Genomic DNA, 15590 nt, shown 5'->3' with positions numbered 1-15590 from the left:
GAGGGGCAAGGATCTAGTACCGAAGTGGTAGCACGCACCTGTCCCAGCACCTTGTCCACGTCCTCGAGCTGAACCAACTGAAACTCATCCAATAAAACATGACAAGACTGAGCTCTAGACACCTCATTAGGATCAGCTGCTATAAACTGAGAGTCTAGGTCCCGGCGGATGCATAAGATCTTATTCTGGAAGTGTCCAGCAAACTCATTACAACGGGCCACCGATGACCCTACCGTGTCCTGAGGGCCAGAATGGAGCAACCCTCAGACAACTCTAAAAAGCTCCGTTGGGCGGCAGAGAGATGACTTAATGGTGGCAGCAAAATGTTGTTTCTTCGCCACCCTCACCGCTCCTAAGTACAGCTTGGTAGAAGCACTTACCAGCGCATAATTGCATCCGTCGGGAGTTCGTCTCCACCTCCGCTCTAGCCGCCTCCTATCTTGTTTCATCGCTCTCAGCTCTGGGGTGTACCATGGAGCTGTATGAGCTCTACACAGGAGAGGGCGCGCAGGAGCGATCGTGTCAACAGCCCGGGTCATCTCCGCATTCCACAGTTCAACCAGGGCTTCGACAGGAGCGCCAGTCTTATCAGCCGGAAAATCCCCCAGAGCCTTCTGAAAGCCTTCAGGATTCATTAGTCTCTGGGGGCAGACCACTTTAATGGGTCCCCCACCCTTGCAGAGGGGAAAAGCCGCTGAGAGTCTAAACTTCAGCAAGCGGTGATCTGTCCATGACAACGGGAGAGATGTAAAACTTCCCACATCCAGATCACCATCCCCATGTCCAGTGGCAAAAACAAGGTCTAGAGTGTGCCCCGACACATGTGTTGGGCCAGTAACGTATTGGGACAGCCCCATGGTTGTCATGGATGCCATGAAGTCCTGAGCCGCCCCGGATAAAGTGGCCTCAGCATGGATGTTGACATGTCCCAGTACTAAGAGTCTGGGGGATCTCAGCAATACCTCGGAGACCACTTCCGTCAGCTCAGTTAGGGAAGCCGTTGGGCAGCAAGGTGGGCGGTACACCAACAAGATTCTCAATCTGTCCCTCTGACCCAACACGAGGTGCAAACACTCCAGGCCAGTAGCTACATGGACATGGTGCTTGATGAGTGAGATGGAACTCTTATAGACCACAGCGACCCCACATCCCCGACCCTCAGATCTAACATGATGCTGAACCAAGTACCCCGGTGGGCAGAGCTGGGAAAGACTGACTCCTCCCTGTTCACCCACCCAGGTCTCGGTTATACATGCCAGATCGGCCGCCTCATCCACAATCAAATCATGGACGAGGGAGGTTTTATTGTGTACCGATCTGGCATTTAACAGCAGCAGCTGGAGATCCGAGAGTTGGCTGACAGGACAACCAACAACCCTGCGGGTGTGCGAAGAACTGGAACGAGGAACAGCCACAACATGTCTGGTCCGCATTCCCCTTACCTGGCACGTCCTTCGCCCAACGCCATACCTCCCTCTGCCCGTCACTACACTAATTGGGGCCCCTTCAAGTCCCCCCGATGGATGGAAAAGCCTCTTTCCCAGACACATAATAAAAACTATATACAACACACATGCGCACTCACACCAAGCACAGTCACATATACACTCCAACCTTCATTCAGAACCCACCAGAACCCAATACAAGAAGTGCCCCCCTCCAAAGGATCAGTTTTGGGACCAGTGCTTTTTAAGTTGATCATAAGTGACCTTGAGTTATGGGTGAACAGTGAGGTGGCTATTTGCTATGGATACTAAATTATTTAGGATGGGGGAAAAGGACTGCGAGGAACTCAAAAAAATGGGTGAATGGGCAATGGAATTTGCAGTTCAATGTAAGCAAGTGTAAAATGAAGTACATTGTGACAAAAAATCCTAACTTCACATATTCAGTGATGGCATCTGTGATGACAGTCTGAGTAATAAAGCCATCTTGGGAGTCATGGTAGATAATTTGATTAAAATGTTGACCCAGTGAATGGAAACTGAAAAATTATTATTATTAATTAGATTTATTAGTCACTTGATACCCGAAGATCCCCAAGCAACTTACACAATGTTATAATAAAAACAATTAAAACACACTATAAAAACGTAACAATAAACAACAACAAAACAATAGCACTAGCACCCTCACACAGCCACAGGAAGATTTGGCAGCGTATTAAAACAAACAAAAAACTTAGGAAAGTGATTAAAAATAAAAATGCCAGTATCATAATGCCTTTACATATACTATAGAATTCTGTGCACTTGGAATACTGGGTACAGTTTTGGTTGTCATATCTCAAAAAGGATACCATAGAGCAGGAAAAGATGCATCAAACCTCCCAAGTTTAAAACGCCAACTGGGGATTTAGCATGAGAGTTCTTTAAATGGTACCTTGGGAGAAAGAAAGCCTATGCACTCTTGTGTTTTAAGAACAATTTAAATGGATATTACCACATCTCCAAAAGGCTTCTTGGACTCAGGGAGTTGAGAAAGCACTTTTCACGGAGCAATGCCAATAATAGAGATGTTAAGAAATATTTGGGTTCATGCATTGATGATACCCCTGTGGGTCAAGGTCTGCTACTAAAGTCTGCATTAAAGTAGATTTTTGGGCAACATCAGAATTAAGCTGCTTCATATGAAATCAAAAAGGTAATCTGCAATATGTGCTTCTGAGGTTTAATATTTTATTGTAGAGATGATTTGATGAAATATAGAAAACAAAGAGGGTTTCTAGTGCTGGGTATATAAGTCCACACTGACAAATTGTGAAAATACTTAGATGATTTCAGTAACTTTCTGAACTTAAAGCTTGTCATATAATATGAACATCTGAAATGGATACAGCGAGCCTGGTCCAATAAACATTTAATGCGAGGCAATGCATTATTCAGATAATGGGCTAGGTGAATATTTTCCAAAGAATTCTTATCTGTTTTTACCTGGGTTTTCTCTTGAATAAGCACTTCCTTTGAGGTAGGCACTGGGTATGGCTTCAAAGAAGCTTTTATTGTTGCAAAAATGAAATCTGTATGCTCCTTAATAACAGTATCAAGATAGTCACCTTCTGGATGTGCACGGTAATATACTGTAATCTCATCAGTTGGAACAAGATTGCGCTGTAATAAAATCCAGTGAGTGAGCAACAAAGATTACCTACAGCCAAGTGTTTGCAACCAAAAACTAAAATCTATTTTTGCTATTACCAAAATAAAGCACCTGTAAAAATAGTCAAGCATAATTATAAAAATTATTCATGAAAGAAAAGAATCTAATTGCACATCACATGTTAATATGTCTTGGCTGAAGTGCAATGGCACTCTAGGAAACAATTTTTCTTTAAAAAAAGTGCTAAAGAAAAAACAAGATAAAGATATTCTGCAATAAGCAATTGGATTTTATATAAACAGTTATGCTAGATTTACTGACAAATACTATTCCCAGATTTAAAAATATTAACAAAATTAACACAATTTTTTTCTGGATGTATGTAGTGATTTTTGATTAGATAAATGGCATTGCTCATAGCTATTGTAATCTTAATGCAATGAGAAGTCACCTTCACACACAATTACCTATGTCATGCTCATTTTTAAATCATCTTTTCCATTCTCCTTGCATAGCCATCTGTTTATCTACATCCCATGCACTACCCCAAATCCACCACACACACACACACACACAAACACAGAGAGAGAGAGAGAGAGAGAGCTTTCCTTCAGTATTATGTTTAAAGTATTGATTTCTTCTGACTCTTCATAATCATGCTGCTATTATGATCTGCTTAATAATTTTGTTTCTAGTAATACTGTAGCTGATTTTGCAACAATATATGTGAGTTTACAAGCAAAAGAACAAATAAAAAAACCTTTTATCATATGAAAGGTCAAGAAGAAAAACCCTCTTAAGGCAAACTGTCGGCTCTAGTGGTTTAAGAACGTATTCCCAATGTAATACTGTTCCTGTGCCCATTTTATGGTTGCCTTTACAATTTAGTCTCAGAGCCACTGGACTGGAGGTAAACAAAATTAACCAGAATAGCAGAACTGGAAGATTAGATCATAGAATCTATTGCTTCCTTTTGAACAAACTTCTTCAAGCCTTAATATCTAGCAGTTGATTCATGCTTCGCTTTTTGAACTTGTGTGCATTTAAGTGGCCAAACAAACATGGAAGTGCTAACAGGAAAACGGTCAGTGCTCTTGCAGACAAATCCAATTATATCATAGCTCCATTTTGCCATTCAAACTCAGGTATTTTTGAAATAGTAAAGTTTAAAATGCAAATTGGCTTCAAGAACATTAGAAGCTACAAGAGCAGCCATTTAAATGCTCAATCATGTAATTTGGATTTCACATGTCAAAATTCATTGTAATAGTTGTTATTTATAAAGTGCCTTGGATAGTAGGTGCTGTAAAATTATTAAGTTAAAAACAAACACTGTCTGCAGGTTTACAATCTTTAAAAAGGCTAAAGTCCAAAAAACAGTACAACTAGGTCTATGTCCCTGAGGAGCCTTGCACTTCTTAAAAAGCAGTCCCTACCACATAGCAAACCACTTATGAAACTGAATAGACTTTCAAAAGCAGATTTGGGTGTGCAAGTCTAATGGGGAGGGGAAGGGGAGAGTCAAAACTCTTCCTGGGCTTACGCAAGCCCTTGAGCAATCTTTGGAGCACAGCACAGTTTTCACATGCTGATTTAGAACTAGAAAGATGATTACGACAATGTTAACATAACCAATGGGAGTGGGTTTGTTGAATCTGCTTCACTTCCCAGTTTGACTAACCTTCTTCCGAAGTTTTTGGATGCGATTTATTACTTCACGTGCAACACCTTCATCAAGCATTGATTGATCAGGAGTAACATCCAGGAGAACCAAAACCTGGTCAGAAAAAAACAGATGCTATAAAACAAAGTAATAAATGTAACAACATTCACAGACATGTTAATGTGGATTACAAGAGAAATTGTGTTTTACAAGTCAGAGCTAATTATTAAACAAATTATAAAATGCTAAATTATAAATGTTAAACACACTGCTGGTCTTTAGGTCTTATGCACATTGAAAGCTCAATAGCCAACCACAGGGTGAAAAAAGTAAGACTGTATTTCCTGCAGTTATAGAGAACATCACCTATCTGAGGAGATAATTGCTTAGACTTGCAAAGAGCTCCTCCCCAGTTAAGCCACTGCTGATAAAACAGTTCCAGGAAATTTCTAGTCATGCTCTTCTAAAATTTGTCGGATCAGTTCCATATTTTCCCTCTTCCTATAACTTTTTCCACCCAATTACAATATGGAATGGAAGTCACCTGTTCCATGTCAAACATTCCATTAGGCTAGTTCAAACTTCTTGCAGGAGCCTAAGATGCTCTTTGGATCACTGCTTCTTGCCATCTCAAGCAGATATGCCAAAATGGGTTCTACACTGCAGAGGCACTGATCCATAATAACAATATGTTAGTAATAACAATATGAATGTGTGGATTCCACATCACCACCAATGATTACTGCTTTCAATACCTGAGAATCAGAATGTGCTTCAAAGTGGGCAGACTCTCCTACAGCCTGGTCAAAGGTGTACATCAGACGGAGATCTTCTTCGTACAGTTCATGCCCCTCCACAACAATGGTGCCTGATTAATTTAAACCAGAAAATTATCTATTTTATGTTACACAAGGTATTCCATGCTTTCATAAATCTGTAATCAGTCAACATTCAGAAGTAACAAATGTAACCTTGCTGCTCTCTGTCTTTCATTTGAATGAGGACATCCATATCAATGTGTGTCTCTAAACTTCTTATGTTTAGGCTACCATATCAAGTTCTTCCAGCTTTCCCTCTAACGACAATGAGCAGGACTGGTGAGGGGTATGGTCTAGACAAACGCCTGAGGGCCAGAGAGAGGCTTAAAGGGCTGCATTTGGTACCCAAGGCCTAGGATTCCACACCCTTGCTCTATGCAGTGTTTTACTGATGGTGCCATGTCTCAATGTGTGGGTGGGCAATAAAATGTAAAGCCATAATGAATCAGGCTTAGACCTCTGCTAAACTTGGACCCAGTTTGAAATAAGTCCTCCCCATTCTATTCCCTTTCCTTGGCAGCAGCCAAAGGAAAACTTCTAATTGGGCTTCTGTTAGACCCTAGGTTTGCTACAACCATACACAGCAGCATCCAGGGTGTCAATAACCATGAAAATGTGATTCTTTTCAAGCAATAGGGACCATGTTCTGTGCAAATAGCAGGCAAACAGCAAGGTTAAGCATATTGCAGAGGAATATGCAGCTGAATTCCTATTCATGTGAATGTATGTGTGAAAGAAGGCAGAAACTTGCCATATGTGCATTTATTATATGTATAGAGGATGAGACCAAACAAAAAGGTGCTGTAGTGCCCATGTTCTCTGACACTGTAGGTGCTGTTGTGGGTATTTTCAATAGTTTGTATGGCCCAGTGTCTCACCTAAAAGTCTTCGTTTTGCTGCTACTGGGTAAGTTTCAGTGGGAGTGGGAGGGGACACTAACAGCGGCAGGGATGAGGAGGGCTCATTACAAAGTAGGCCTAAGTTCAGAAGGGGTCAAATGCTAGTTCATAAATGACCACTGCTACCAAACAAATGAATAATCCAGCAGTGGGAGGGGGGGGGAGCAAGAAAGGATCTTGGTCGCATCATGTTCCCTATGGTGGCAATGAGCCTTAGATCAACATATCCCATTTTTTTTAAAAAAAGAGATCTAATCCAGACTCATTCCAAAACAAGATGGAAGGAACTAGCCCATCACTACAATGTTTTACACATACACGACAGACACTAACCAGTCTTCTGGAACTCTTCCAACTGCTCACTTTTCAACTCCTTTATAGCAGCCATAACAGATTTAAAGGCACCTTTCAGACGCTTCCCAAGCACCATGTGATCAGGTTCTGCTCTCAGGCGGATTCCGTATTTATCTTTATCAGTCGATAATGTCACTTGACGGACATTAAGTTCCTGAATATTTAAATAAAGAAAATGAAAAAGAAATAGCTAATGATGATCAGTAGCAGTAACGATCAGCAATATTTTACATGCAAAGTATTACTGAGAACAGCTCAAACAAAAACAGCTGTCTACTACATTGGTGTGTGTGTGTTTGTGTGGGTTTGACGTTCTAACAGTACCATGATTAAGTCAGTTTATATTATTATGCCATATAAATATACTTTGCTTTATACTGTAATCAGTCTGAAGTTAAATAAATCTCCCAACTACTCAATTAAAAAATACCCTCCCACTTAAGTATCCACTATTCCCACCCATACATTTCCACCTTCTAAAGATCCCAGATTGTCTACTCAAGGTTCTCTCATGCCACAAATCATACAACCTCTGGCATCATTCCTATTCCATTCAGTCCTCATCCTTATCATTCCTCTTTGTCCTGCTATTAAACCAGATCTCTTTTTTCACTTGAGCAAACAGAAAGCAATTATTTTCCTAAATAGTCAATACTCCTCTATAACAAAGAACTATCTACTGGTTAATTCTGCATATTGCAGAATTCACAATGCCAGTTATTCACAATTGCACAAACCTTACAACAGAAGCTGATCTGATAAAATATACCACCTTTCCTATTTTGCACCTGAAGGTTGCTCTAGCATACTTCTGCTAGGATGCCATTGCCCTTAGGAATCCTGAGAGATGTTTTGTCTGGCCAAAGAAATGTACATACAATATTGTAGAGAGATCCATGTCTTTTACGAGGCATTGAGCTATAAGAATCCAATATATAAAACCACACAAGGGGTCACTCTGTCTGAAAGGGCCACTTTAATCCCTAAAACACGATAAACAGATAACTTGGCTCCATTTCCAACACAGAAGAACTATTCACAATCAGCACTTTGAAGCAATGCTTAGCTAAAAGCAATTTATTAGTACAGACCAATCAAAATATTTTATGTATTTTCTTCCCATCTTGTTTTTTGCCTTTTCTTTCCCCTTTTTTCTCCCATACAGGACAGTCCACATACTATTATTCCTTTCATTTACAATTTAATAAACTGTGGTTTCACAATTGGCCTTAGAATCAAAAAGCATGTCAAGAAACAAGTGACAAGCTAGCTGTCCCCTTGCATTCCCATCAGACACATTCCACAAGCACACTGACCACAGGCGCCAATCTCCCTAGATCTCCCAATTTCATAGGGAACGCCACCACATCCATCCCAACGGCTGTTTTCCTTTAAACTCTTTTGCACCAAAATCCTGATCTGTCTTTTGAAGTCAGCGAACTTCAATAAGCAGATTTAGGAAGTCAGCTTTGGAAAAGAAAACTCTTACAAATGTGGTGCACAGCTATGTGGGGCAGAAAATTTTCCATTTCATAATTTCATAATTTCATTAGTAACAATGAAAGGATGCCAATTGCAAATACATACTTGGCAAGCTTGGCAGTTTCATGATCTTTACCTTTGTTTACTAAATACAGGCAAAAGAAACATGCTAAATCAGATCACTCTTTAGAACATCAGAATATTTGCTGATGCATACTGAATTTCCCCCGATACAAATTACCCAATTCAATTTTTTTTCAAAAAGCCCACATCATTGAGTGTGCATAAGGAAGCACTACATTAGCATATTCTTCAAATTTCAATATAATTGTCAGCCATTCCTTCAAGAGTGAAGCAGAAACACTGAAAAGCTTGTGCTCTTCAGAAGCAAAATCAGCTCTTCTTCAGTGATCAGTATTGCATATGCGTATCTACGTCCACAGTTTGATATAAATATCAAATGTTAAAATAATTTACAAATAACCAATGACAAAGAGGAGCCAGGAAGGGATTCTGGAGAATCAGATTTTCTGAAACAAGGCTCTGCTTCAGACAAGAAGTGAAAAGGGGCTTTTCCAAAGTAGTCCAAGGCAAAGCAACTTTCTATCTGAAGTGGATTCTGAGTCAAATATTTTTCTGTGTACACCCTTCATTCTAACCACTGTTTTGGAGCTCCCCCAAATCTGACTGATGTGTGTCCCTGAAGAAGTATTTCACTCCTATATTAGAACGTGACCTGGCTGAGGCTGCAATCCTAAACACACTTATTAGCTAGGGAGTAAGTCAGGCTGAATTCAGTGGACTTGTGATCTGTATCCTATTCACTTCTAATCTAGGTTTGTTCACACTAAACTGGATGATAGCAAATTCAAGTGTAGATTAATTTGCCTTTGGAGGGGCTGGAGCTCAATTGGTGCCCCTCCGTTCCTGCAATTGCTTAAACTGGTAAAACACTGGGCCTGCTGCATACATCCAGTTAGTGTCACTTACAGGTCTGCTTCCATCACTTTGTGCAATACAGACAATGCGTACAGCAGGATTTAGAAGCAACTCTCCTATGCAGGCTGTATCATGGTGTGCTGCTCTCATGCTGCCTGACTTGCCAAACTTAAAGCATGACATCAACATGGACCTACACACATAAGAGCTTAAACTTAATCAGCAATGGCTTTTGCTCTTCTGTCTTACCTCAAGTATATACTTTTCCAAGGACCTGATATCTTCCAGGGCCTGAGGATCCTGATGAATAACCACCACTTCTTTCAGCGGATACTGAAATTAAATGCAACAATATCAGAAAAACAAACCAAGGTCTCAAAATGGCTATTTAAATCATGGCTATTTAAAAAAATTCCTTGTAGTTCATTTTCTGGAACTTATTGATTTACCGATGCTTTTCTCTGACAGAACCAGTAAGTGCTTATGGGATATTGAGGCAAAATAAATTAAACAACATCTTACCTTTACTGGAATGGTTTTCCTATCTCTAATTACCCGCCCAAGCTCGACAACAGATTGCATCCGGGAAACGGCACTTTCTATATTTTTGTCAATCAGATCCTCCCTACATTCAAAATGGGGAAATAATCAATGGTTTCGCATTTGAGGCAAGTCCTTTAAAAATTATAACCTACCTTTAAAACCTGACTGAAAAGAAAAAAACCCTTTGCTTAAACCCTCTTGGACTATAGAACTCCCCAAAAAAGCATTTTTGACCATCAAATGCTGATCAACAAAATGTGAGAACTAGTGCAGCATAGTGGAATGAAGGACTTAGACTACAAACATCTGGGTTCTGGGTTCTAATCATCTTGCTCAGCCGTGAAATTTATGGGATAGCCCAGAGCAAGTCACATTCTCTCTGCGCCATAAAGCTACTAGGATAAACAGGTGTGGTGGGATGATGCCACAGAGCTATCATCCCAACAATGGCATCACTGCCACTTATCAGAACAATGTGGGTGGGACAGCACTGAGGTTGGGGCCATGCTAGCACAGCAGCAGTGCTAATTTGGCACTCCTGCCAATGCACCCTCATAGCCTTGACCTCGCTAGTGCACTGCCCCACCCCAGTAAACAGTAGGGACGCTGTTCTCAGAGGCTCTTGTCCTACCACCCCAGCTGCTCTTGGGTTAAACCTACTTTATTAGCTTTTAGGTGCTAAGCAAAAATTCTTATATTCTCTCAAGCTTTGAAGAGATATCTTAATCATTTTATCATTTTATTGTCAGTTTGCTACTGATATTCATGATAAAAAACAGTTCAGAAATTGCAGTTAGCCCAGAACAGGGCTGCAAGATTATTCACTGGGCCTGGGCAGTTTGGCCATATTAAGCTACTGCTTTGTCACCTGCATTGGCTCCCAGTCCATGCTTATTTTAACCTTAAAGCCCTATGGATATATATGGTATGATAAAGTAAAAGTTAATATGGATTTTAATAATCATTTTATAAGACGTCCTCTGTTGAAAATATGGAATAGATATAAACCAAGGTTTTACTCAAAAATACCATTATGTGTCTCAAGTCAAGAAGCATTTTATAGAAGACAAATGGCTGGAAAAGAGAAATGGTTAACTTATCAAGAACTCTTAGAAAATGTACATGGAGAATATATAATGAAAGAGAGAGAACAACTGATAAAGGAAGGATATAGTTCTCAATGGTTTGCCTATTTACAATTGTTAGAGAGATATAAAATGGATAAGAAAATGTATGGGTTTGAAATAAGTAAATCTGATTTTGAAATAGGTTTGTGTACAAATGATGAAATATAATTGCGAAAATGTATAAACTCTTGCTGAAAATGGATATGGAAGAAGAACAAGTAAAAGAGTGTATGGTAAAGTGGGCAAAAAACTTTGGTTATAATATACAAATGGATCAATGGGAAAATATGTGGAAAAAAGGCTTGAGATTTACATTATGCTATAATCTTAAAGAAAATTTCTATAAAATGATGTATCATTGGTACATGACTACAGAAAAGTTGTCAAAAATGTATAGTAATGTTTCTAATGTTTGTTGGAAATGTAAACAACAAGAAGGATCATTTTATCATATGTGGTGGTTGTGTAAACAGGCAAAATTATTTTGGGCACAGATAGGTAGGATGATGCAAAAAATTCTAAAGATAAATATACAGTCAAAACCAGAATTTTTTTATTGGGTTTTATGGATAAACAAATAGAAAAGAAATATGGAAGAATAATATTATATATGATCACGGCAGCAAGATTATTATATGCACAAAAGTGGAAAATGGAATCAACACCAACAACGGAAGAATGGCTATTGAAATTAATGGACTTAGTAGAGATGAATAAATTGACATGTTTACTTAGAGAAAAATCGACAGATACATTTCTTAAGGAATGGAAGCCTCTCTTAGACTTTTTGTTGAAAGATAAAAATGAAATGATGATAATGGGATTTGACGATTAATTAAGATAGACTATGGAGAAAAGTGATTTTGTATGTATTAAGGGACAGGTTTGATATATATTATATATTTATAGCTGATCTGTGACAAGTCAGAAGTCAATTTTTTTTATTTTCATTTTTATTGTGTTATGTTTTTGATTTTGTTTTGTTTGTTTTATGAAAATTTGAATAAAAAATTATTGTAAAAAAAAAAACCTTAAAGCCCTAAACGGCTTGGGTTCAGGCTATGTGACAGGCCACCTTCACCTCTATGTACCTACCCAAACCTTGATCCTCTTCAGAAGCCCTGCTCAGGGTGGCCCCACTGAATTAATGAAGGGGGGCAGCCAACAGGGAGAGGGCCTTTTCAGTATTGGTACCCCAGTTCCCACGGAGGCTCACCTGGTGCCATCTCTGCAGTCTTTTCAGCACCAGGGATAGGCCTCTCTCTCCGCCCATTCTTTTTAAATAAGTTAAGTAATCTGGGCCTCTGGCTTTGTTTGTTTTTTAAAAATCTGTTTTAATTTTGCATGTGTGGTGAGTTGTGGTTTGTTGTATCTTTGTAGTCCCCTCCTTCATTGGTTTTATGTTTTACTTTGCACTTCAGTTGTTTTACTTATTTATTGTAATCTGAGCTGCCCAGAAAACTTTGTTTTGGGAAAGCATACAAATGTTATAAATAAATAATTATCTAGCAACTGCATTACTAGATTTTAAAAAGAACTGCAAACAGTAAAAGTTCTGGAAGTTGAGCCTGACTACTGAAATATGAATAGCCTTCCATTGACAATCAATGCTTCTATTGGTCACTCAACCACTCAGTATGAAAAAAAACAGTTATATGTTTCTTATTTCATTCATTAACCATGACTTAAATTAGAAAAATATTGATTTGTCTAGACAATAAGAACATAAGAAGAGCCTGCTGGATCAGGCCAGTGGCCCATCTAGTCCAGCATCCTATTCTCACAGTGGCCAACCAGGTGCCTTTGGATAAAACTATTCAAAGATGAAGATGACTAGAACTGAGGGAGCAGACTGGAATGGTAACTTATAAAAATTGTCCCAAGAAAGATATGCATCTAAGTGAAATGAAGATTTTAACTTTTATATAGGCAAAAGGGAAGAGTGGGCATAATTGCTATTTAAAATTCCATGCAGCCAGGCAGAAAATAGAATTCTGATATTCCAATCAAGGCAAGTTCAGTAAAGCAGCTGGTGTCTACAGGCTTATTCAGACTTCATGCTGAGATGACAAAAGCACCCCACACCTCTTTGCTTGATCCTCTTATGTTCCCCAATGTTTACTGTGTAAGACATGGGTGGGGAACCTTTTTCAGTGTAAAACCCAACATCATGACCAACGTTCTGGGGGCCTCCATGCCAGTGGTGGGTAGGGCCAGAGGCAAAAAAATGATCAGGGCAATGAAAGAGATCTGTCCCTTTGTACAGTAGGCTACATTCCAGCCATAGAAAAGTCAAAGGCTTCTAGATACGCACACCTCTTTACATCATGGCAACCAAGAGGCATTATCACAATTCAACGTTCAAGAACACATTCCAGCCAGGCAAAAGCACTTGAGGGTGCAGAATGAGTGGTGATAGGTATGGCCTGGAGAGGGGGTGTGGCCTGTTGGGAGTATCTGGGAGCCAGACAGAGAGGCCTGGAGCCCCAGGGTCCAATGTTCCTCACTTCTAGTGTAAGGTCATTTTTATTTAGACGCGGAATCTACTTATTCTTTGAAATCATCTGGGGAGATTTCTCCACTGGATGCTCCTTCCTAATGAGTTTAGGTGAATGAGCCAATTATTAGGCCTTCTGAGTCTTCCAGGCCATGTGCTTAATACCTACTCTTAACTTTTAGAGACCAAGTGAAAATGACCAACTACAATTGATTTTACTGCTACTGTTAATCCAGTAATGCTGTCTTAACTGATGCTCCTATTTAATTTGGTTGTGTTTGTATCTTATTGGTTTATATTGATAACATATTTTACTGGATTTATATTTAAATTATTTAAAAGTACAGCCTTAAAACTATGTGTAATAAGACACAATTGAAATACATTAAAATTTCCTCAGTACACACATCAAGCAGGCACTGGATAGCTAGTTTGTCAAAAAAATTAAAATCCATGTAGCAGAATTCAAGAAACTGGAACCATTCTCATTTCAACAATGGAGACAAGATAAACGATTAACAACTTAAAACTGCCCAAAAGAAAAGAAAAGCAAAATTTAAGCCTTAAGCCTGATGACCATGACATGTGCAGCCTGACTCCTTTCTGGGCAAATCCATCACAATGGGGAGAAATGGTATACCAACTCCCATTAATAGACTCAATAATTACTAGAAAGCTCCTGAGGTGGAAAAACTGCTTCAGTAGAGGCTATTAAAAACAAGTAAGCTCTCTGACAAAGCAAGCCAATTTACACAACATTTTTTTAAAAAATGTTAATTTATATTCATAAATCATATTTATCTTTGGTATCATTAATTGGTGAGAACAAGAAAGCACCTGGGGCTAAAAAAAAATTAAGTAGGATTCCTATAAATAACTAAAGATCTTTCTAATGTGCCTTACATAATACTAGTTCAAGGGCATCCATAATGATGGTGTACATTCTGTGTTACAGACGGAGATGACTCGGGCTGTTGACACGATCACTCCTGTGCGCCCCCTCCGATGTAGAGCTCATACAGCTCTGTGGTATACCCCGGAGCTGAGCGTGATGAAACAAGAGAGGAGGAGGCTGGAGTGCAGATGGAGGCGAACTCCCAACGAATGTACCCATGCTTTGGTAAGTGCCACCAATAAGTTGTATATGAAAGCGGTAAGGACAGCGAAAAAACTTTATTTCGCTGCCTCTATTAGGTCATCCTTATGCCGCCCAGCCGAGCTTTTTAAAGTTGTGCGGGGGCTTTTACACTCTGGCCCTCACGATATTATAGAAACATCTGAAGCCCGCTGCAACGAAATTGCTGGACACTTTCAAAATAAGATTGCTTGCATCCGTAGGGACTTAAGACTCCGACGTTGTGACAGATGAATCCAGTGAAGTGTCCAGAGCACGGCCTTGTCCTTTATTATTAGATGAGTTTCAGTTGGTGCAGCTCGAGGAAGTGGACAAGGTGCTTGGAATGGTCTGGGCAACCACGTCTGTTCTGGATCCTTGCCCATCTTGGCTAGTGAAAGCTAGCAGGGCTGGAACCACCGGCTGGGCCAAGGAAGTGGTTAATGCCTCCTTGAGAGAGGGAGTAGTCCCTAGTAGCCTCAAGGAGGCAATAGTGAGACCTCTTTTAAAGAAACCTTCCCTGGACCCAGATAATTTGAACAACTACAGACCGGTGGCGAATGTCCCCTTTTTGGGCAAGGTTTTGGAGCCGGTGGTTGCTAACCAGCTCCAGGTGCTCTTGGATGAAACCGATTATCTGGATCCGTTTCAATCCGGTTTTAGGCCCAGTTTCGGCACTGAAACAGCCTTGGTCGCCCTGTATGATGACCTTTGTCGGGAGAAGGACAGGGGGAGTGTGACTTTGTTGATTCTTCTTGATCTCTCAGCGGCGTTTGATACCATCGACCATGGTATCCTTCTGGGGAGACTCGCGGAGTTGGGAGTACTGCTTGGCAGTGGTTCCGCTCCTACTTCGCGGATCGTCGCCAGAAGGTAGTGCTTGGGGAACATTACTCGACACCCTGGACTCTCCATTGTGGAGTCCCTCAGGGGTCGGTTTTGTCCCCCATGCTTTTTAACATCTACATGAAGCCTCTGGGTGCGGTCATCAGGAGTTTTGGAGTGCGTTGTCATCAGTATGCTGATGACACGCAACTCTATTTCTCCTTTTCATC

The 15590-nt window shown here is 40.1% G+C and overlaps 1 protein-coding gene across 5 annotated transcripts in view; it reads right to left on the bottom strand.

Moving 5' to 3' along the window:
• Positions 1-15590, bottom strand: part of IARS1 (isoleucyl-tRNA synthetase 1) — a 159600-nt gene that overhangs the window by 31722 nt on the left and 112288 nt on the right. For all 5 annotated transcript variants that reach the window (XM_061618077.1, XM_061618075.1, XM_061618079.1 and 2 more), the window contains 6 exons: positions 9777-9879; positions 9504-9587; positions 6813-6987; positions 5518-5630; positions 4781-4876; positions 2934-3110 (listed from right to left, as the gene is read on the bottom strand). In XM_061618077.1, coding sequence (XP_061474061.1) covers positions 2934-3110; positions 4781-4876; positions 5518-5630; positions 6813-6987; positions 9504-9587; positions 9777-9879 — 748 coding nt within the window. The remainder of the gene's footprint in view (positions 1-2933; positions 3111-4780; positions 4877-5517; positions 5631-6812; positions 6988-9503; positions 9588-9776; positions 9880-15590) is intronic.

The sequence above is a fragment of the Rhineura floridana genome, chromosome 3 (genome assembly GCF_030035675.1).
Source record: "Rhineura floridana isolate rRhiFlo1 chromosome 3, rRhiFlo1.hap2, whole genome shotgun sequence".
NCBI classification, from domain to species: Eukaryota; Metazoa; Chordata; class Lepidosauria; order Squamata; family Rhineuridae; genus Rhineura; species Rhineura floridana.
This window is presented reverse-complemented; position numbering and strand designations above follow the sequence as displayed.